Source organism: Musa acuminata, chromosome BXJ2-4, assembly GCF_036884655.1.
Source record: "Musa acuminata AAA Group cultivar baxijiao chromosome BXJ2-4, Cavendish_Baxijiao_AAA, whole genome shotgun sequence".
Lineage (NCBI taxonomy): Eukaryota > Viridiplantae > Streptophyta > Magnoliopsida > Zingiberales > Musaceae > Musa > Musa acuminata.
The window spans coordinates 25,513,211-25,538,428 of NC_088341.1; the positions used below are offsets into that span (position 1 = coordinate 25,513,211).

General features: G+C 34.0%; 1 protein-coding gene across 1 annotated transcript; it reads right to left on the reverse strand.

Moving 5' to 3' along the window:
• Nucleotides 1-4,228: 4,228 nt before the first annotated feature.
• On the reverse strand, nt 4,229-5,080 carry LOC135609062 (uncharacterized). The gene is made up of 3 exons (XM_065102148.1): nt 4,745-5,080; nt 4,606-4,653; nt 4,229-4,496 (listed from the first exon to the last, which is right to left on the reverse strand). Exons 1-3 carry the CDS (start codon nt 4,959-4,961, stop codon nt 4,390-4,392), a joined length of 372 nt encoding a protein of 123 aa, XP_064958220.1. The 5' UTR covers nt 4,962-5,080; the 3' UTR covers nt 4,229-4,389.
• Between the last annotated feature and the right edge of the window lie 20,138 nt (nt 5,081-25,218).

Sequence of the window (25,218 nt, forward strand, 5' to 3'; positions counted from 1 at the left end):
GTATAAATCCAATCAGAATCCATTGTCTAGGCTTAATCCAATGGCTAATCAAATACCTCTTTTGAAGGATTTCAAGAAGCCGAAGATGCTGAAAGTAGATGTCTAAAGATGAATGGTCCCTCTCCACAAGATCAATGGAGTTAATGTTATAGGTTCTCAAGTCAAATCAGGCAGCGGTTGCACCAATTTTCATGCTACAAGATGACCACAGAAAGATCGACACTATTGTTGTTTTGAAAGGGAAAGCTAATTGATCAGCCTATACAACTTCCAAGACAAACCTGGATGTTGTTGGTAGAAAAAAGGAAGGAAAATTAAGATTGCGAATTAATGTACACCCACACCCTTGATTTGGAAACATCTCCTTCAATTGTTCGCCCACTTTGATTAAAGTAGATAAAATAATAAAGTTCAGCCAGGCTTATAAAATTAGGAAAATGAACCTTTTCATCATAATTGGTTGGAAGAATTCATAATATTTACAATGTTCTCGCTCTTTGGAGGACAAGATTCTGGTATTTGCACCCTCTAAGAATTTGTATTGCATAAAAATGTGTACAAATTCCTGAAGGAAAACATGGATCAGACTTTCTTGTTGGGTAGGCCAGACGGCAAGATGGAATATGAGAGTAGTTGCTATAGTTAAATTAATTATGTGAATTCAAACTTCCTGGTGCTCTATGAGCTATTTTCTAATTCAGCTTCACATGTATTGCATAAATGCACCTTTGCTTTGAGCTATTAGAACTTAATCCAATAAAGATCGAATTACTCTTTCCCTAGCCGACTGAATGAGGCTTGGAACAGTAACAGATACGATTTAATTTAGATGGGAGAACCATTGGCAATCTTTGAGAGATTATTGCTAACTCACCATGGATCCTTTGAAATTATTAGAACATTCATATATTGCAACTACAAAGCCCAACCAGATATAATTCTGAGACATGGGTAGGAAGGTCCTAAGGAGAAAAGTCGAACATCTATTAATTGGAAGATGTATTATTAGGTATGTTTTAAAATCAATTGTGATGTATCGTGAAAAAGGAAGAGGATCGGCTTTTATTGTTAGAAGTGAATGTCAGACAATTCTTATATTTTTAGTCGAGTTATGATTTGTCATGATGTTTAAAATATTTTTTTATATTTTAAAAATATAATATATAAATTTTTATTGTCAAGTCTGAGTTAACTATTTACGTGTATGCTGATTCATAATAAATTATTAATATAATAATATATATATAATTTAAGTTTATAAAAGGGTTAAGCTCCATTTTAGTTTTTGTAGTTTTGAAATGGACCACTCAAGCTCTTATAATTTATTCGTGTCTAAAATAATTTTTATATTTTAAAAAAATATAATATATAAGCATTTGTTAGAGTCTGTTTATATGATATGCTGACTCACAATAAATCATTAATATAATGACACATATAATTTACGTTTTAAAAAAATTAAAACCACCATCATTGACGGGAGGAGGCATCATTATGGAAGTAACCACCATTAGTAGTACTAAGCCATTGCTACCTAGTAGGACATCGTATGCACATAGCCTCTCCCACGATGATGATAAGCTCAGAAGCTTTTTATCCTACCTTAAGTAGATATGCGTCAATTAGTTCAACGTTAGACACATAGTGGTCTCCTAGTCCCTCTTCCTCCTCTTAGGTGTCTTTGTCCCCATCACGTCCCACTTCGTCCTCTCCTGCGCCCCTATCTATTGCGCTTATAACGTGGTGGTTCAACTCTCCCTCACCTTCACCTTTGGCCTCTCCTGCTTTTGTCTTTTTGCTTTCGTTCATCGCTACGGTCTTCGTCGCTTCTTCTTTCTCGACAAGATGGATCTTAACTATTTTTTTAACTTCATATATATATATATATATATATATATATATATATATATATATATATATATATATATATATATATATATCATTATATTAATAGTTTATTATGAATCAGCATATCATATAAACAAACTATAATGTCTATTAACTCAATTTGACGGGAGAGGCGTATATATTGTGTTTTAAAAAATATATGGGTTATTTTAGACACGAGTAAACCATAAGGATTTAAATGGTGTATAATTAAAATCAAGGGACTAAAATAGACCTTAACCCTTCTTTAAACTTAAATTATATATGTTATTATATGAATAGTTTATTATGAGTCAATGCCACGTAAACAGATTTTAACGTCTGTTAACTTTAACTCAGATTTGATAAGAAGGACCTATATGATATATTTTTTAAAATATAAAGATTATTTTAAATCTGAGTAAATCATAACGACTTGATCTATAATCAAAATGATAGAAACTAAAATCGACCTTAACCTTGGTGATAGAGAGAATAATGGGAATGACATCAGTGCAAGTGAAATAATATAATAAAACTATAGTGGACATTAAACAAAAGATGGTAAAATTTGGTAAGGAGATGTTTGGCATTGTACAAGTGCTTTTCAAAATTTTTCTATTGCTTAACATAGAACATTAGAGCATACAAAGTGAATATTGTATGGGATGAGAATTTTCCGCCTCATCAATTTGAGTATTTGATTTTGGATGTTTCAGTTCTTAGATATACCTGTTTAATTACTTAATAAAATTTATATTAAAAAAGAACCAAACGAGGCAACACTTATTACTACTATATTTGCTAGGGGGATAAGGGGAATGAAAACTTAACTCTTCATTATCTGCTAGTAATAATAGTATCAATGTGGTAGGCTTATATTTTGTATGAGAATGCTAGTCTGCTCTTCAAGTTGCCACCTGACCAATCTAGAATTGCCTATATGTGCAGCTAAGAAAGACCTTCGACATATTTGGATTTAATTGTCTTCCTTGTTAGCTCGCTTAATGACTTTGTCAGTGTACCTTGCTTAGTCAATAACAAAGAAGTAGCAACCAAGAAATTTCCGCCTATGATTGATGCCAACCTAGTAAAGCAATCAAGTCCACTGATAAAGTGACTACTTTGGGAGGAGGGGATAAAAATGGAATGATGGCAAGTTTAATTAATGTCATGAATTTAGCTGTCAATAATAAACTGCAGGATTCATGCGAAATCATATGAATTTTTTATATTAAAATAAAAAAAGACATATATATATATATAATATTTATCTTGTTCAATGTGTCATCTTGGAATCATCAATTTATTTTAATAAACTTCATGTGTTCCTAATGAATCGACTTTCAGCATTCGTGAAACAGACACAAAAGACTTCTCGATCATAATCAAATGATTCATGGATAGAATTGTGAGAATAATCGATGCATTTTCTTTAAATGCCACCTACTTTCATAGTTGATTATCTGATGTGGCAAGGGTTCTACCGCAGTTGTAATCCTACAATTAACCAAAAAACGTTCATTAATTTTTATTTTCTGCTCCGTCGGTGATCTAGAAACATGGATTTACATTGTACGCTCGTGAAACTTAGTGACACCCCATCAAGGACTCGGTGCCATGTGACGACCACATATATATAGTACATCGGCTTCAACATCATGGTACTCACAGGTGTCAGCAGATTTACTATATATATATATATATATATATATATATATATATATATATATATATATATATATATATATATATATATATATATATATATATATATATATATATATATATATATTCACTAAGCACCTTTTACGGATGGAGATAGAAATAGGATGTGTGATGTGATAACCAATGATACAACTTTGAACGCTCGACTTCAAGTCAGCTTATACTATTTTATTATAATTAAAAATTATCAAGATCGATTACTATGCTAAGTTCACGTCAAAAATGAATTTAAGGAATAACATTGCTCAATTAGTAGTAACATTTGGAAACTATAATGAATAAAGATAATTTATAATATGCAATGAGGTTGATGCTCAGACAAATTCCGGCCCACAGTTCACATGGGTAGAAAAGTTAGATGGCAGCTGGCAGTCGGACTAATTCGTGAACTTCTCACGATAGCAGTCACGACTGCTCGTGTTAATGTGTGTGTAACATAATTTGGTGCTTTGGAGCTGTCACCCTATTAGTGCCAGCTCGCAGCTGCAGTGCCGTACCACTCCCCATCCTCACGCCTCTTAACCAAATCCCCATCCTATATTAAATTGATAATACTTGATCTCATCGATGCGCGTTATTATTTTCCCTTTCTGTCATAAAGTTCAAAATAAAATTAAAAAAAAAACATTGCATATAATAACACAGTCATTTATTCTCTATTTTTCAAAAAAAGAATTGATATTAATAACAGAGTAATTACATCGATCACAGAGAGAAGAGACCGACGCCCGCCCCGGCCACCACGCCGCCGCTGCTTTCGTCGATACCCGCGTGGACGTGGCGGAACCTGACAGCTCAAGTGCGAACATCCGGCTGAGAGACGCCCAGCTTCCGGTTGCGCGCCGCCGCCTTCAGCCCCCGGTTGCTGTGGATCGCCGACACCCTCTCAGCCCCGGAAACCGCTACGGTGCGGTAAAAGAATCCGACAAGAGAAGCAAAGAATTCGTCGTCAAGACAACAGAAATCGATGAATCGAAGGAGACCCGCGGTGCTTGATTTCGCAGTATGTACCTTTGGTGTCATGTCGCAGGATGCCGCTGGCGCCGAAGGCCTCCAAATCTGCGGAAAAAGAGGACCAGGTATATTGTATGTTAGAAGAGAAGGGAACAAAGAGGAGCTGAGTGACCGAGGGAGGCGATCGGTTTACTACCTGCAGGGGAAGGGTCATGGGAGAAGAGGAAGAGGACGAGGAGGCAGAGGATCGTGAGAATGGGGATGAGGTGGATGGACCTATCCGCTCTCAGGCTCCATCGGATCTGCTTCTCCGCTTTCATATCCTCCTCCGGCTGCTGCTCCATTCTCCCGGCGGCACCTCCGCTGGAGAGTCGGGTCTTGGAGCCCGGCGATCCCAGCGACTGGCGCTGCATCCTTCCTTCCTTCCTTTGTCGGCAAAGAGAGAGAGCTGAGCGAGCGAGCGAGGAGGAGAGAGAAGAAGATAAGCGAAGGGAGATGAGATGAGATGAGAGACCTTTGTCTCCGTGTGCCAGACCACGAGAGAGATTTTAACTCTTAAAGTTTATTTCAATTAATTAATTAATTTCATCCTAATGGTAAGTTACTATTTTTGGTGTCGGTGGGCGGGCAGAGGGACGGTGGTGATCGAGGCTCGTGGGCATCACACCAATTGGATTCTTTGCGTCACCTATCCGTCAACGACATTAGCGTCTCATTTTTGCCTAGCGGGACACACCATCGGGCCCCTTGCAAGAGTGGGGTTGCCGGCGGAAGGCTGAAACCGGGTAGGAAAAGCCACTTTTTCTACTCCACGGAATATATCTGACCGTTGGAGAGAGCTTGTTACCGTTTGGAGGCACTGTGGAAGCGAGGTGACGACCGCCGATATCCATGTCATTGCTTGCACCGTAATTGACGAGTGATTGCATGTAGTCTAATATAAACCATCAATCGTAAATGCAGTGCCCCGCTGTGTAGTTGAAGTGTCAAAATCATCCAATACTTGCATGTTTGTCTCCATATTGATGTGCTCAAAGATGGTGGTTATTGACTGTCTATCCCTTCGGAACTAGTGGGTTTAGTAATTATCCATATTCTTTTATAAAATAAAAAATATTACATATATATATATATATATATATATATATATATATATATATATATATATATATATATATATATATATATAGATTATGATTAGTCTCCATCAACTAGTTTTATTTGATTGTTAGTTGATGCTCTAAACTGAAGCTTGATATGAGTATAAGAATACTAGAGATATTTTGGATGTTTTATATTTTTATAGCATGGATGGTAGGAATAGAACGAAAGATCTAATATTTAACATATAGAGAGATATACCAATTCCATATCAAAATTTGTAACAACAAATATTTATCTTTTTGCATTTTCAAAAATCATAAATATTCCTAGTAAAAGGATAATTAAAAAAGATATATTATAGATCGACCCATAAGGATGTCCAAAACCTAATTGAAGTAACCGAAGAGAAGTAGGCAATAATATTTCATGCAATAGTTTCCACCCAAAAGTAAGAGTTATCGACGTAGTAAATTTTTTTCAAAACTTAGGTCAAAATAAATTATCTCCCGAACTAAGTTGATCCTTAGATATCATAAATTAATAAGTTAATTTGGTTGATATTTGTCCTTTTCACATCATCATTTTATATCCATTTCTCATCGCAAAAAGGAGCGACATCATAGTTATTCTATTGCGCGTTGCATTAGAATATTAGAAACCTTCGACTGTTCATGAATTATAAAAAGATTCTAAAAGATATGTTAGGGAGAAAGCAGGACATCAAAAAGCTACCTGTCCTGCATCACATTAATCTGACGACTGTTAACAACAATTAGAATAAAATCATCATGGTTTCATAAAGCAATTGCCAGCACCAGCTAGAGTTATGAGAGAAAGTAATTTACTGACCGCATTTGTCCAAATCTCGAGAACCTAATCTCCTAAAGCAATGTGAGAAGCCTTCAAATTAGAGTATTCAATTTATTTACATTCACAACAATAAGTTCATGTAATAAATAAATTAAATTAAAATTTGATATTCATCTAATTTAGAGTTTTTCTCCTCGGAGATTAAATATAGCATGTTATATTGAGAGTCTTTCCTTGATTTATATAAAATCATGTTGTTATCCCTCTTGATAAGTTGAAAATAAGTGAATTATAACAAATTTTTAGAGAATATATTTGAGAGAAATCTCATTTCTATCAAAATTTATCTTGTTCTACTCTCGCAGTTTCCTCCTGATTAACAAAGATAAACTATAATTTATGATGCATAATACTTCTAGGTATTCTAGACGTATGAGTGTTTGTAAAAGATAGTTTTATTGAACCAAAGTGTAGAGGAAGAAGCACAAATGGACAGAGAAGCAATAAAATAACTGAAAGACTAATAGAAAAAGAAATCACAAGACCTTGTTCATGGTATACTAAGGCCTTGATGAAGCAACATTAGATATTATTATTTTATTAAGAACATCAAAGCAATGGGACACTCTATAAAGAGCATTTAGTGGCGTGGACAAGATGTAAAAGATACACCTACAAGCTTTAGAGGTGAATTCGAAAAAGTATGAAAAGGTATCTCAGAATCTATCTTCGATTATCTCTCTTAAGTTATTTTTATTATTTACCAAATGACAAGAATTGGTGAAGAAATAAATAACCAAAGAGTAATGGAGAAAATTTTAAGATCTTTCGATCCCAAGTTTGATTTTATTATCATAACAACTAAAAAATCCAAAGATTAAGAATACATATATTTAAAATAATTAATGGGTTCTCTTTAAGTATACCAAGGCTTACAATGAAAGATAAGTCACTAGAGTAAGTAAGCTATACAAACTAAACTTATTCTTTAAAACAAAAAAGAACCAAAGTCTTAAGAAGATAAATGTTATGGGTAACGAGGAAAAGGGGAAGAGGTCAACCTATTCAAGAAGCACAAAACAACCAAACTAAAGGAGGCAATACAATCCAAAGTGACCAATAGCAATGTCGAGATCAAGGGTGTGGATGAGATAGAAATAGGAGATATGATAAATCTCATATTCAATATTATATCCGTAAGAAGTTTGGCCACTACTGAAGAATATTATTATAATCCCAACAATAAAGTTAGAATATAGATTTGACAAATACAGAAGAAAAGAATAATAATTTTATTCTATTAATGTCTAACAATAACATGAAAGATTAACTAATTTATGACAGTATCTATACACTAGGGCTTCTAATCACATGAGTAACTATTATGATATGAATTATTTTGATAATATTATTTTTGATATTTGTCACAAATACTGTGGCAAGAGAAAAAGGTAATTTTTTTCTTGAGCTCAATAATGGAAAACAAGTATCTGTTTCAGATGTTTATAATATTTCTGATATGAAGGGCAACATCATTTTATAGTTACTTAAAAAAGATATGATATTGAAAAAAAATATATCTTTTTTAATTTATGATAAGAATAAAATTTTAATCTCTAATATAAAAATGACTAAGAATAAAATATTTTTTCTACAATTGGGCACTAACATAATAAATTATTTACATATTAGTATTATGAATAATTTTATACTATGACATCTTAGATATGATAACTTTAATTTCTTTTTCAAACTTTTAGAGAAGAATAAGATAGTGATAGGCTTGTCGAATATTGAGCATCTAACTAAGATTTTGTGAAATATGCATCATTAACAAGCAATAGAGGAGATCATTCAAGATGATACGAATAAGAAGAGTAAGGCAATGGCTTGACTCGGTGCAATCAGATATATGCGGTCCTATCATTCCTACATTAAGTGGTGGAAATAAGTATTTTATTTCCTTAACAAATGATTATATTGATAAAACATAGGTTTATTCATTAAAAAATAATTAGTAAATTTAAAAAGGTTAAGAGCTTGATTAAAACATAAATTGTCTATAAGCTAAAATGCTTGAGAACAGATAAGGGTGACAAATATATGTCAGCTGAATTTAAAATTTATTATAATAAAAATAAAATTATACATCAATGCATCATGCTTTATACACATCTACATTATAAAGTTTCTATGCTTAGAGACCAAAGACTCCTAAATAATTAATAGATGATTATAATGGCAAAACATAGGTTTATTTATTAAAAATAATTATTTAGTAAATTTAAAAAGTTTAAGAACTTGATTGAAATACAAAGTGGCTATTAAGCTAAAATACTCGAGAACAAATAGAGGAGGCGAATACATGTCAGATGAATTAAAAATTTATTATAATAAAAATAGAATTATACATTAACGCACCATGTTATATACACCTCTACATAATAGAGTTTCTAAAAGAAAAAATAAGACTATTATTCATTTAGTTCAAAGTATGTTTTAAAAAAATACTTCTAAAAAATTTTTGGGGAGATATTATTGCTCGGACAGTTAATTAGTAATGTTATTCCAAAAGAGTTATAGAACATGTAGGAGCCAAGAATTGACCATTGAAGAATCTTTGAATATACTGTGTAGACGAAATAGTTAAAGACAAAGGTCAAAAGTGTATTTTATTAGATTATGGTGAGAATTGTAGTAACTAAAATTTATATAATCTTATTATTAAGAAAGTTATGGTACGAAAAGATATTGAATATGATGAAAGTCATATATATAGTTGGAACAACAAAGAACCACCAAAATATATTTGCAAATGGAAAAGTTATTTCTTACGAGTAATCACCAAGACAAATCAGAATATAAGTCACAACATATGATTCAACTAGTCCAATTACAAGAGAAACAAAAGTGACTTAAGAGATATATGATGTGATTAGAAGAATTGATATAATAATGATTGTTTTTTTATTTTATCTTTCTATATATTATGATTCATTAACTTGCAAGAGATATATGATGTAACCTCTGAAGAGGCTTATAAAGAAGAAAAATAAAGAAATTCTATGAATGAATAGATGCATACTATTAATAAAAATAATACATGACAACTTACTACTCTTCACAAAGGGCATTAGGTGATTGGAGTCAAATGGATATTTACAACAAAGACATATGCAAAAGGATAGATGAAGAAACATAAAGCTTAGTGGGTGGCAAAAGAATTAAAATGATAATATAAGATCGACTATAAAGAGTTATTTGTGTTGAATCTCGTATTTTGATGATAAAAATACTTAATATGTGTTTATGTTTTAATCTGCGTTTTGAGTGACGCAGGATGCTCCGATCAGGATGAGACAATTAAAGTAGGAAAAAACATGTTGTGCCGGAGGAACATGTCAGAAGATTGGACGTCGGGCCGGTAGATCGATCGATGTATCGACAGAAGGCTTCGGGTCGTGGACTCGGGCATCGTGCCAAGGATATCGGAGTTGCGGAGTCAACTAGCCGATTGGGCAATAGGCCGCAGGAGAGGACGATGCGTCGAAGAATCGGACGAAGCGTCGAGGGACCAATGACATGCCGGACAACTTGGTTAATTGCTTAGGATTAATTGTCTTGATTGAAGTTTTGTTTTACATGTGCAGGATTACCTACGATGAAAGTAAGACATGCAGCAGGAGTTGCGCTGGAGTCAAGACTATGATCATGTTGGGAGTTCAAGAGTTCGACGGAAGTCCGGACGGTCGTCGGAGGTTCTACGGGAACAAATCCGAGAAGTCCAGGAGCTTGCCAAAGAAGCTCGTCGGAACTCGCCAAGTGGATCATCGCAAGTCCAGGAGTTTGCTGGAAGTCCGCCGGAGCATCGCCGAAGGTTCGTCGGATGTTCGCCGAAAGTTCGCCGGAAGAAGCGATTGACGCACCGGAGCAAGTTGCAGTAAATATCTTAAGAAATTCATAGTTAGCACAATGATTAAGTTAGAAATGGGAGGTGATCCCATTAACTTAATCTTGGGGCAATTGGGCCCTTGACAGACCCAAATTGGGCCGAATGTATCAGCCCATTCGGACCTAGATTACTTGGCCAGAGGTGGCACCGCCTAGGGCTCAGTCTTCGAGCTCTGGTTGGGCGGTGCAACCGCCTTTTACAGAGGTGCAATCGCTTGAGCTCGGTCTCCGAGCTCTGGCTAGGCGGTGCAACCGCCCCAGTCAGGCGGTGGCACCACCTGAGCTCGGTCTCCGAGCTATGGCAGGAGGTGCAACCGCCCCTGACAGGAGGTGGCACCGCCCAGAGGCTCAGTCTTCGAGCTCTGCCAAGCGATGCAACTGCCCCAGCCAAGCGGTGCAACCGCCAGACCCTGAAATTCCAAGAGATGACAGTTTTGAGCTCGAAATTCAAATTGGGTTGGGGCCTATACCCAAAGGCACCGAAAGCTTGATCTTACTCTGTGATTTTAGAGCTCAAAAGTGTTGTAAAGTCTAGAAGTTCTCCTCCCTCTTTTCTTCCAAGTTTTGATCTATCAAGAGAGGAAAGAAAATTCTGTAAGGGTTGTCTCCTAAGCCCGTCAAAAGGAGTGAAACTGTAAAAGGGTGGTTGGCCTTCGCCTATTGAAGGAAGGCCTCTAGTGGACGTCGGTAACCTCATCAGTGGAGGAAGCCAAAAGTGGATGTAGGTCAAGATTGACCGAACCACTCTAAATCTCGATTTGTATTTACTTTGAGTATATTATCTTTTCTGCAAACCTCCTCAATAGCTTACTGCCTTCTGCCCATTTACGATCGTGTTTCAAAGTTCAGTATTTTCCGAATCGGCGTTTGGATGTAAATCAGTTTTATCGTACGAACATCATATTTCAGTTTGTGCTTACATTCTGATTTCCATCATAACTGCAAACTGCCTTCATAGATTCACTTTAACTGCATCTCGATTGATCACAAGTTAAAGTGATTTACGAATCGGCTTTTCTATCGTAATCGTTTTTATCGTACGAACGCAGTTTTAATCGTCCCCCCCCCCAGTCTTAGTACTCTTGATCCTAACAATTGGTATCAGAACCCGATTTTTCTCATTTCGGATTTACACTCGAGAGAAATGGCTCTTCATGGCTTTAAAGAGGGTTTTTCGATTGTTTGTCCATCATTGTTGAACGGATTGGACTACACTTATTGGAAAACTCGAATGAGAGTTTTCTTGATTTCTATGAATTTGGATTTATGGAATATTATTGAAAACGGTTTTCAACTTTCCTCTAAACCGATGAACGAATGGTCAGATTTGGAGAAAAAATATTTTTCTTTAAACGCAAAGGCTATAAATACCTTATTTTGCGCTTTGGATAAAAATGAGTTCAATCAGATTTCTATGTGCGAAACGGCTTTTGATATTTGGCGAAAAGTTGAAATCATACACGAGGGAACTAGTAGAGTCAAAGACTCAAAAGTTAACATTTTATTGCATGAATTTGAGCTTTTTCGAATGCAACCAAGCGAGACTATAGGCGACATATACACCCGTTTCACGGATGTCGTCAATAATCTAAGAGTTCTTGGTAAATCTTTTTCGAATTTTGATCTCGTAAATAAGATCTTAAGTTCCCTGTCAAAAAGGTGGGATCCTAAAATAACGGCAATATAAGAAACAAAAGATTTAAATATTTTTTCACTTGAAGAACTTATCGGTTCATTGATGACATATGAAATGGTACACAATGCACATAATGAACATGATGAACAAAACAACCTTCCAAAGAACAGGAAGGATTTTGGACATAGAACATTTGAAGACCACTCGAGCATAAGCTCAAGTGATGGTGAACTTAAACTACAAATGAAACAAAAATTAAAAAGAAAAAAGAACGGAACTACTTGCTTTAAACGCAAGAAGAAGAACACAAAGTGGGATGAATCGAGTTCCTCCGAAGACGAGGAGAAAATCAAGAAAGGCGAGGTGGCAAACTATGCCTTAATGACATTCAACGATGAGGTAATCGAAACCCCCTTAATTTATTTTGAAATTACTTGATGTTTTTTCATGATGCATTTTCTTTTTTTCTTGAAAATTAAATATTATATATATATATATATATATATATATATATATATATATATATATATATATATATTTGAAAATGCAAGAATATGATCATGCTCGTAATTTGAAAATAATAATGAAAATTACATGTTTCGTGTTAATGAAATAAAATGTTAGATTTAAATCTAGTGATCATATGTATGTTTTTCTTTAAGAAGAAAAAATGTGTATTTTGATTATTTCTAATTTTGATTAAAACCATGCTTAATGTCTTAATGAAAATATTAAAAAGTTTAATATCATGCTATATGTGGTTAAGAAGTAATAATGTGTATCATGTTGATTTCCATTGTTATTTCTCAATTTTGATTAAATAAAATCATGATTGAAGAAATGCATAATGATGTAATATTAAATATTTTGATACTATGATTGATAATTTTATGCATGAAATTTTAAGTTATACATGATGATAAGCATGTGTTATTTTCATGAGTGTATTTGAAAAATATATGGCAAATATGTGTCCGAATGCATGAACTTATTAAAATCATTTTTCGGACGTCCTTAATTCACTCACTAAATTGCTATAATGAGAACTCTATACTATTACATGCCTTAATAACATGTTGGAAATTATGTGTTTTGGATATAAAAATTTCCATGATCATGAGCATGTTTTATCTTCATGATTGTGTTTGAAAATCTATAGCAAAACCATGTCCGAATGAATGAAAGTGTTAAATTTCATTTTTCTTGATCCTAACAATTAATATTTTTAGATTTTCTCGATATATTATTCTCTTTCGGACTTAATAAACATATGTCATATCGAGTTTGATTCATATCATTGATTTTTGACATATGAAATCAACTAGCAAATGCATCTCTCATAGACTTATCTTATGAAAAATATCTTTCGAGAAATGGATTTGATGATTCCTTCTTATATCTTTAGAGAAATAATTTTACGTGCAAGGATTTGATTCACACACATATCTTGATCCTTGTAAAAATGAAGTATATTTTAATATCCTATCAATTTTAACTTCATTCAAGTAAGCTCATTAGTGACTTTCCTCCTTCATGCAAAAAAGATAATAACAAATAAAGAGGAAGAAGTAATGAAAGCTATCTCTATGTCATGTTTTCCTTAAGGTGTTTGTATAATTGATATCCTATCACTCATTGTTGAAAAATGACATAAACCTAGTTATGGCATGAATCATTACCGCACTTACGTTTAAAACTTGCTTATATCATTCTTCTTTTTGTTGATGACAAAGGGGGAGAAAAATATGAATTGATACTATGAGTGCTATATTTGAATGAGAAATAGATGAAATGCTATGATTGCTAAATACTTGAAATGTTTGAATCATGTTAAGATATCAATAACTTGTATCATAATTTTACTTGCTGATATCTTGCCATATGATGAAATGCTATGATTTGTTGCTAAAATGATGCATGCAATACTTATGCATTTTATTATGATATATATGATGTATTGCATATGATGTGAATCATGATTAAAATTACCTTAATTTGAATTTAAGGTTTATCTCAATTATGAAATTTTGAAATAAGAATGATTACTCACCTTTGTCATGATTTAGAAATTGACGCAAATGGTCTTCCATTCTTTTTGACATTGACAAAGGGGGAGAAATATCGCTAGCTCATCTTGCAAAATTTAGAAACATGCACTTTGCAAAGGAAGCAAATATTTGCTAGCTTACATATTGCAAGGAAAAGAATTTGACATCTTGAACATCACAAAAATTTGCTACCTTGCATGATGTAAAATTTGCTAGAATTGCTAGCTTGTGATCTAAAGAGAAGTAAAAAATTGCTATCTCAAAAGAGGCAAACTAGCTAGCTTGCACAATTCAAGACGAAAGCAAAAATTGCACTTCTCAAAAGAGAAGAAATTGCTATCTTGAACATCACCGATAATTGCTAGCTTGAAATCTCAAGAAAATGCAAAAATGTTCTATCTTGCCTATCTCAAGATACAAAACATGCTTACTTGCACTTTGCAATGGAAGCAAAATTGCTAGCTCAAACTTTGCAAAGGAAGGAAGAAATTGCTCATCTCAAAAGAAAAGCAAAGATTGCTAACTTGCATATTTCTAGAAGCAAAAGTGCTATCTTACCTATCGCAAAGAAAAGCAAATATACCAGCTTGCATATCTTTGAATTTGCTATCTTGTATACAACTTGCATATCTAAAACTTGATAGCTTGAATGTTCTAAGCATGATGTAACACTTGCTAAATTTTCTAGCTTCAAAACTGCATGATGATAAAACTTGATATTCTGTTTTTCATGCAATGAGTTAAACTTACATTCCAAACACAAGAATAGTTGGACTTGTCCTTTTTGTTGATGACAAAGGGGGAGAAATATGATGATATGTATAAGTTTATGCATAAGTTCATGATGACGTGTTGCAAGTATTCAGGATGAATATTGCAATGACTTGAATTCAGTTTGAATTCAAAGTTCTATCAATATGGCATATTGATAGGGAGAGTTTGTTTAAACTCCGGGAGTTAAGGATAACTCCGTCATCAAGTAATTGTCAACATAAAAAAGGAGGAGATTGTTGAATCTCGTATTTTGATGATGAAAACACTTGATATGTGTTTATATTTTAATCTACGTTTTGAGTGATGCAGGATGCTCCGATCAGGATGAGATAATTAAAGCAGGAAAAATCATGATGTGCCGGAGGAACATATCAGAAGATTGGACGTCGGGCCGGTGGATCGGTCGACGTATCAACAGAAGGCTTCGGGTCGTGGACTCAGGCATCGGGCCAAGAAGAGCGGGTATTATGCCAAGGATATCGGAGTTGCGGAGTCAACTGGCCAATTGGGTAATAGGCCGCAGGAGAGGACGATACGCCGAAGAATCGGATGAAGCGTCGAGGGACCAATGACATGCCGGACAACTTGGTTAATTGCTTAGGATTAATTATCTCGATCGAAGTTTTGTTTTACATGTGCAGGATTAACTACGATGAAAGTAACACATGCAGCAGGAGTTGTGCCGGAGTCAAGACTATAATCACGTTGGGAGTTCGAGAGTTCGACGGAAGTCCGAACGGTCGTTGGAGGTTCTACGGGAACAAATCCGAGAAGTCCAAGAGCTGGCCAAAGAAGCTCGTCGGAACTCGCCAAGTGGATCATCGCAAGTCCAGGAGTTTGCCGGAAGTCCGCCGGAGCATCACCGAAGGTTCATCGGATGTTCGCCGGAAGTTCGCCAGAAGCTCGCCGGAAGAAGCGATTGACGCACCGGAGCAAGTTGCAGTAAATGTCTTAAGAAATTCATAGTTAGCACAATGATTAAGTTAGAAATGGGAGGTGATCCCATTAACTTAATCTTGGGGCAATTGAGCCCTTGACAGACCCAAATTGGGCCGAATGGATTAGCCCATTCGAACCCAGATTACTTGGCCAGAGGTGGCACCACCTGGGTTGGCGGTGGCACCGCCCAGGGCTCAATCTTCGAGCTCTGGATGGGCGGTGCAACCACCTCTGACTGAGGTGCAACCGCTTGAGCTCGGTCTCCGAGCTCTGGCTAGGCGGTGCAACCGCCCTAGTCAGGCGGTGGCACCGCTTGAGCTTGGTCTCCGAGCTCTGGCAGGAGGTGCAACCGCCCCTGACAGAAGGTGGCACCACCTAGAAGCTCAGTCTTCGAGCTCTGCCAGGCAGTGCAACCACCCCAGTCAGGCGGTGCAACCGTCAGACCCCGAAATTCCGAGAGATGATAGTTTTGAGCTCGAAATTCAAATTGGGTTGGGGCCTATAAATACCCCACCCTTTCAGCAATGAAAGGGCAACCCAAAGGCATCGAAAGCTTGATCTTACTCTATGATTTTAGAGCTCAAAAGTGTTGTAAAGTCTAAGTTCTCCTCCCTCTTTTCTTCCATGTTTTGATATGTCAAGAGAGGAAAGAAAATTCTGTAAGGTTTGTCTCCTAAGCCCGTCAAAAGGAGTGAAACTATAAAAGGGTGGTTGGCCTTCGCCTATTGAAGGAAGGCCTCTAGTGGACGTCGGTGACCTCATCGGTGGAGGAAGCCAAAAGTGGATGTAGGTCAAGATTGACCGAACCACTCTAAATCTCAATTTGCATTTACTTTGAGCATATTATCTTTTCTGCAAACCTCCTCAATAGCTTACTGCCTTCTGCTCATTTACGATCGTGTTTCTAAGTTCAATATTTTCCAAATCAGCGTTTGGACGTAAATCAATTTTATCGTACGAACATCATATTTCAGTTTGCGCTTACATTCTGATTTCCATCATAACTGCAAATTGCCTTCATAGATTCACTTTAATTGCATCTCGCTTGATCACAAGTTAAAGTGATTTACGAATCGACTTTTCTATCGTTTTTATCGTATGAATGCAGTTTTAATCGTCGAAAGTTTTCCGCTGCACTAATTCACCCCCCCCTCTTAGTGCTCTTGATCCTAACAATTTACACTAGTAGTTCAAATGGAGATAATAGGATTACTTATCTCCTTAGCTACTCAAATAAGATGAATGTCAAGTTGGTATTTTTCAATAGATCTCCAAGACATGATATACAAATTGAAAAAAGCTCTTTAAGAGCTTAAACAAACACCAAGATTATCAAATTCTTAAATTAGCACACACTTTACCCGAAGAGGTTTTACTAAGTACCCTTATGAACATGCTCAATACGTGAAATTCATAGTCATGGAGATATCGTATTCATATGGCTAAATGTTAATGTAACAATTCTTCTATGATTAAATAATTCAAGCACTCCATGTATGTGTTTGAAATGATGGACTTAAACCTCTTGGTTTACTTCTTAGGCTTTGAGATCAAACATAGCAACAAAGAATGTTTATTTCACAAGTAAACTATAGAAAAAAGATATTAAAGATATTTTTCATGGATGATTACTAATTAGTTAATACACCTATTGAATGTGATACTATGCTATCTAATGAAGGAAAAAGTAAATCGATCAATCAAGCTTATTACAAAAGTTTTATTTGATGCTTAAGATATTTGATATACACTCGACTTGATATACTATTTAAAGTTGGCTCAATAAGTAGATATGTGAAAACTCTTAAGACATCTCATTTAAAGGTTATAAAAAAATTTTATGATATATTAAAGAAAAAAATTGACTATGGGATATTCTATTTATCATCTAAAAGTTTGGAGCCCATTGGATATAATGATACTAATTGGGTTGAAAGTTACAATGATCACAAAAGCATAATCATTTTTATATTTTATCTTGAAGGCATTGCATTCACATGATCTTCTGAAAAATAATACATCGTTGTTCCATTAAGTTATGAAGCAGAATATATAACAACATCTTTTTATATTTGTCATGTAGTTTAGCTAGGAAGACTCTTCCAAGAACTTTATATACCACAAGAGAAGTCAACAAAGATTTATGTTGATAATAAGTTGATAATTGCCCTAGCCAAAAATCTAATCTAACATGAGAAATATATTGAATCCCAAATTTTGATGATAAAATCAATTGATAAGTATATTAGACTATTATGTTTTCGAAATAAGTGACATAGGAAATACTTTAATCATTGACATAGACCACCGAAGAGCCAAATTTAGAGTACGAGAGTCAAACATTATACCAAGAAATTATTATATCAAAAATTGGATGTCAAACTAAAGGATTGGTCGACATGCCAAAGATCAGATATCTTGCTATAGGTTGGGGCTTCATACCAGAAGAATCAGATATTACGCTAGAAGATTGGATATCATGAACAAGTTAATATGTCGGTGGAATATATGATATGCTGAAGAAAAGGGTGATATGCTGGAGGTTCGGACGAAGTGCCAAAAAATCGAATGATATGCTAGAAGTGCATACAACATGCCAAAAGCTTCATAAATTTGTCAGATATGTAGTTGATTTACCAAAGTCTTGATTGAGATCATTTTAAGATAATTTGAGTTGATATTGGATCGAAACATTATTAACTTAATAGAAAAAACATTGAGCTTAAAATTAGGTCAAATTGAGCTTGTTAGAAGGCCAAACTAGTAGCCTAAAGTAGGCTTGGGCAGTAGTACCATTAGGCCCAAGCGGTAGTACTGCTTGAGCCAACTGATAAGCACTGTTTGTGCTTGTTAGGATTTCCGATGGTAGTACCACCTATGGCAACAGTAGTACTACTTAGGGTAATGGTAGTACCATTCAAAATTCAAATTTTATAATGATAGTATTGCTAGAGTCCAAAATTTAAATTTTATAATGATAGTATTATAAAAATGTGAGTGTAGAGGTTCTCTACTAAGCTTATATAAAAAAAGTTACAATAAGAGTAATTGATCTTCACTTGTTAGAAAGAAGATCGATAGTAAAAGTTGATATTGGGAAGACTGAGCCACTATAAATCAATTTACATTCCTTTTATTGCTTGTAACTTTTATTTATGATTGCTTACTTATTATCATTTACTTTACTCACAACCCTTACTCACACTCAATATTTGGTTAATTATGTTTTTGATATAAATTTTTTTATTAAAATTTAAAGTCAGTTAAAATTTACTATATCACTAATTCACCCCCCTCTTTTAGTGTCATTAAGATCATAACAATTGACATTAGAGTGAGATTATATCATTTGGATTAATACTTAAGAAAAAATAAATAATATTTTCAAGCAATCAAGTGGGACATCCTGTCACACATCCTCCTATGTTCAATAGGATGGATTACATATATTAGAAAATATAAATAATTTTTTTTACTTTTTATATATTTTTATTTATTAAAATATTATTGTGTTTAGATTTTAAAAATTTTCTAAATTTATGGATGAATGAAATAATTTTGAAAAAAAAAAGTTCTATCTAAATGTTAAAGTTATTAATGCTTTATTTTATATTTTAAATAAAATTAAATTTAATCGAGTTTCTACTTTTTAACACCATATATGATATATTATTGAAGTCGCATATGAAAGAACCAATAGAGTAAAGAAATCTAAAATTAATCTTCTTATTCATAGTTATGAATTATTCAAAATAAACTCAAGCAAATCTATTAGTGATATATACATCCATTTTATGGATATTATTAATAGATTAAAAGCTCTTAGAAAAAATATACTAATCATGATTTGGTAAGTAATACTTTAAGATATCTTTTTAAAAGCTAGGATACATAGGTAATAACAATTCAATAAGTTAAAGATTTAAATAACTTTCATCTTTAGTGACCTATTAAATGACATATAAAGCTTATGATAAATAATATTAAATTTGTATCTTATGCTTGAATCATGGAAATACTAAATAAGAATAAATCTATGATAGATTTAAGAAGTGATAATGTTTATACTATTGATCTTGATGATTTTTGTGATTCTACTTCTTTTTCAATTTTAAATAATAATGCATGATTTTGACGTAAGAGACTAGGACATGCTAATATGAAATTAATTTCACATATTAGAATGAAAGAATTTATAAAAGGAATGCATAAAATTAAACTTGTTAAAGATAAAATTTATGATGCAAGCTAACTAAGAAAACATATAATGAGTAGCTTCAAACTTAAAAATTAAGGAAGTATATCTAGACTATTATAGCTAATTCATATAGATTTATTTGGATATATTGATATTACAAGTATACAATGTAGCCTTTTGTGATTTTTAATGATTATAGTAGATATATTTAGATAAATTTCGTGGCACATAAAAATAATTATTTTAAATATTTTATTAAATTTTATAAATAAGTTTTAAATAAAAAAGATTTTATAATTTTTTCTATTCATAGTGATCATGTTGGTGAATTTAAAAATTATAATTTTTAAGAATTTTATGATTTGAATGGATATGACTATAATTTCTTCATTCTAATAAATTCATAATAAAATAAAGTTATTGATAGAACAAATAGGTGTTTATAAGAGATAATAATGACTATACTTAATAAACATAGTCTACCCAAATACTTTTAGACTGAAACCATTAACATGACATGCTATATTATGAACAAGATTCTTATAGGACCTTATCTATCTAAAACACGTTATGAATTGTGGAACATTAAAAGACCTAACATCTTGTATTTCAAAATTTTTAGTTATAAATATTTTATTTTAAATAATAAAAATATTTTAGAAAAATTTGATGTAAAATCCGATGAAGATATTTTTCTTGGATATTCTTCTATTTCTAATGCTTATCGAGTTTTTAATAAGAGATTCTTAGTTATTGAAGAATCTATTTATATTATTTTTAATGAATCTTTTAAAGCTAAGAAAAATAATTTTGATGATAATTCTGAATTTAATAATTAGTTAATTTGTAATCCTAAAAAAAAATATCAATTCACCCTAATAAAAAAATATGATAAAGGTATCTAAATTGATTGTCACTAAAATAAGAAATATGACAAATAAATTCTTGAAAGAGTAAAGAAAATGGCAATGTTGTTTCCCAACAGAGTAGATGGGAGCCATGAATGTATAAAAATACAAAATAGAAAGAGGATGTTTAAATTGTAAAGACAAAAAAAAAAAACATATTACAGCCAAAAAGTTGTCAACTGACAAAATTTAAGGGTTCTAATAATGATTATGATAACTTGGATAACAAGGAAAAGGAAAAGAGTATTTAATGATGAAGTTAGGAAAGAGATTTTAATGACATTAGATGCACGATAGATAAATATAAAAGATGCTTCCTAATGATATAGAAATTATTGAAATATGAAGGGATTAATTATTAGCTACATGGATAGGAAATGATAGTAGGTTCAAAGTTAAGAAGTTATTTTAAATAAAACTTTAAGGAGGATAGAAATACTTAGCAGCGTGGCATCTGATGACATCCTTGACCAGTTTAAGTAAATCTTAAGAACCACAAATAAGTCTAATAGATGGAGGAAAAGTATTTGTTACTGATATATAAATATAGGAAATATATTTAAATTTGTTATAACTATAAAACACTAGGAATTATTTAAAAATGGAGATGGAACAAAGAATAGAATTTGAGATGAGCTTTTTTTCTAAAAGTCAACGTGGTTTTATTTCAAGATGATCAACCATAATTATTTTATGAGATAAATAATGTGAACATAAAGAGAAATATATATAAATTTATATTTATAGAGTAGTTATAATGGAGAGAACTAATTATTGGAGATGTATCAAAAGGTATTCAAATTCGTTAAAAAATATTTATATAAATACTTTTTTATCTCAAATTAAGCATAAATGCTTTGATGATGCTCTTAAAGATGACTCATGGGTCTTGGCAATACATTAAGAGCTAAATCAATTTGAAAGAAAAAAATTTGAATATTTATTCCTAAACCTAAATGGTACTAGATAGGTCTAGAGAGGTCTTATAATTGGTACTAGATATGTCTCTAGGAATAAGTAAGATGAACAAGGTGTCATAGTTCGAAACAAGGCTCTATTAATGACTAAATAATTCAACCAAGAAGAGAATAGAGACTATGAAGAAGCCTTCGCTCCTTTGGTTAGACTAGAAGCCAAAAGGATACTTTTTGCATATGTATGTTTTAAAAAAATTAAATAATTTCAAATAGATATCAAAAGTATTTTTCTTAATGATTTTATTTATGAAGAAGTTTATGTTGAATAATAACTAGGATTTAAAAATGATCTTTTTCCAAATCATGTTTATAAATTATCTAAGGCTCTTTATGGGTTGAAACAAACCCTAGAGCTTAGTATGAGAAACTTAGTTATTTTCTTATTCAAAATAAATTTTAAAAAATAAGGTCGATACTATATTATTTATTAAATATTTTAATAATAATTTTTTATATTATTCAAATTTATGTTGGTAATATCATTTTTTATTCTACTAATGAATCTTTATGTGAATCTTTTGATAAGAATATGAGCTAAGAATTTGAAATGAGTTTAATGGGTGAATTGATATTTTTTCTAGAATTACAAATTAACTAACTAAATAATAAGATTTTTATTTGTCAAACCAAGTATACTCTTGATCTATTAAAATAATTTTATATAAATAATATTAAGGCCATCAAAACACTAATGAGCATTTCTAAAGAGTATTTCTACTAAAATAGACTTGGATAATGAAGGAGAATACTTTGATAAAAAAGTGTATAGAGGTATCATAGGAAGTTTACCTTACTCTAACTAGAACTGATATAATATTTAATGTTGAACTTTGTGTAAGATTTTAATTTAATCCTAAATAATCTCACTATAAAATAGTAAAAAAAATTAGATACTTAAAAGGAATGCCTAATATGGGATTATGGTATCTTAAATTTAATAACTTTGATTTGATTGCTTATTCTAATACTAACTTTGTATGATGTAGAATAGATAGAAAATATACCTTTCGAACTTGTCAATTCCTAGGTCATGCACTTGTTTCTTGGTCATCCAAGAAGCAAAACTCTATCAAAATATCTACAGCTAAAATCAAATATATTGTGATAGGTCCATGCTATGTGTAAGTAATTTGGATAAAGAACACTTTAGAAGATTATGGATTATGCTTGAAAAATATTCATATAAAATGTGATAATACTAGTGTAATTTGTTTAATAAAGAATTCTATTCAACACTTTGGGACTAAGTACATTGACATTAAATATCATTTTATTAGATATTATGTTAGTAATCATGATATATTTTTGAATTTCATTGATACGAAACATTAGTTAGTAGACATTTTTAAGTGAGGAACAATTTGATTTTATTAGAAGAGAACTAGGCATATTGAATCTTTCAAATGCATGATTAAAGACCTTTTGCTATTTATTCTTATATGATTCTTTATTTTTACTAATGATTAAAGGGGAGATTTATCCAAATCGATCATGATTTTTCACTTGACTTTTTGGTTTTTACAACTTGAGATTTATTTTATATGCAACAAGACCTTTTACTATTTGTTCTTCTATAGTTCTTTCTTTTTGGTAATGATTAAGGAGAGAGTTTATCCAAATGAATCATGATCTTTTGATATTCAACACTTGAGATTTATTTTGTATGACTCTTTTATGTTTATGACTTGTATACTCCATTTTGTTGATGATAAAGGGGGGAAATAAGTAAATTATAGTTTTGATGATCAAAGGGGGAGAAGAAGTTTGTTAAAACCCTTTTTCTGTGCTTTTGAATAATGTTTATTAAGTCTATTTAGTCCAGTTGTTTATTGAGTCGGTTTGGTTTAGTTAGAGTCAAGTAGAGGTTTATTTAATATTTATTTATTATTAGAGTTCAAGTCCTGATGGACTCTAGGTGGAACTCTATAAATAGGGATGTAATTGTTTCTTTTCAGTAATATATGAAAAATAATATTCTGTCTTTGGATAAACCCTAGGAGGCCGGAGGGTCGATCCCCTCGAAGAGGCCGATCCCCTCGAAGCGATCATTATCATCCTCATTTCTCCCCTTTCTCTTCTTCTTTTTTACGATACGACTTTTCTTTTTTACGACTTTTCATTTTTATGATACGACTTTAGGGTCTTATCAATTGGCACCCCTGCATCCCTTGCTTCTTCTGGCTAGCCCACCTGCCGCTGCTGCTCTCCGGCCAGTGCCCACGATCGCCCCGCTTCTCGGCCGACGACCACCGCCGTCGTTGTTCCCCAGCCAAGAAACGACGCTGCCAGCGTCCATCCCAGCCCTACTGCCATCGCCCGCCTCCCCTTGCGTCGCAGCGAAGCCGCTCGACCTCTCCTCCTCGGCGATCGTTGGTGACGCTGCTCCCAACTGTGCCACCACCGTTGCCTCTCCACCGCCGCCCGCCTCCCCTTGGGTCGCAGCCGCAGCCGCCGATTGTCGCCCTCCTCGCTTCGACCGAAATAGGGCAACTCACGGATTGCCCTTGTTCCCAACCGCGTCACCACCACTTTTCCCAGCGGCATCGATGGCGCTCAATCACCCAGCCAGCGACCTCTTCTCCTCGCGTCCCCATCTCGCTCGAGCGAGAAGGACCGCCGGCACCGCAGCCGCAACCGCCGGTTGCCGCAGCCCCTCCTTGCAGCAGTTGCAGAAACAGAGCTTCCTCTGTTGCCGCAGCCCCTCGTCGATCGCAGCCACGCCTCGAGCGCCGTCGCCTTCTAGCTGACCCACCACCACTACCAGCCACCGTGCGGCGACCGTTGCTCGCCTCCCAACCACCGCTCCCCCTGGCTCAGGCGAGAACGACCGCCGACGCTCCCCCTTGCTCTGCCCCCTTGTGACGAAACATGGCAATCCTCTTGCTGCTGCGAACGCTGGTTGCGACCACCGTCGCCGCTGCTGCCCAGCCAGTGACGACGTCGCTGTTGCCCAGCCAGCGACGACGCCGCTCGCCGCCCAGCCTGCCACCGTCGATTCCTATTTTCCACTGCAGCCTCAACCTCGGCAATGCCACCGCAGTCGCCCTCCAACAGCACACACAGCAAGCTCTTGTGCAGCCGCTTCAACCTCGGCAATGCATGCACCGACTCCTCTTCTCAACGTCGGTTGCTTCAACGGCACCGTCGTGTCCTCAACCGCATGCGATCCCTCGGCGTCACCAATGCCTCCTTCCGTAGTATGGTAGAGATAGAGCAACACTGCCTTCCATCCTCATCATCGCAACCACCGCAGCGACAGGCCCTTGGCGACGCTGCCCCTAGTTGCAGCCACATCAAAACAGTCGCCTTCCAACCCCGGCATTCT

Coding starts and splice junctions, on each gene's coding strand:
- LOC135609062 (XM_065102148.1), bottom strand. CDS start 4,961: ATGCAGCGCCAGTCGCTGGGATCGCCGGGCTCCAAGACCCGACTCTCC. Junction 4,654..4,744: donor CCATGACCCTTCCCCTGCAG/GTAGTAAACCGA, acceptor CTTTTTCCGCAG/ATTTGGAGGCCTTCGGCGCC. Junction 4,497..4,605: donor CCTGCGACATGACACCAAAG/GTACATACTGCG, acceptor ACCGCACCGTAG/CGGTTTCCGGGGCTGAGAGG.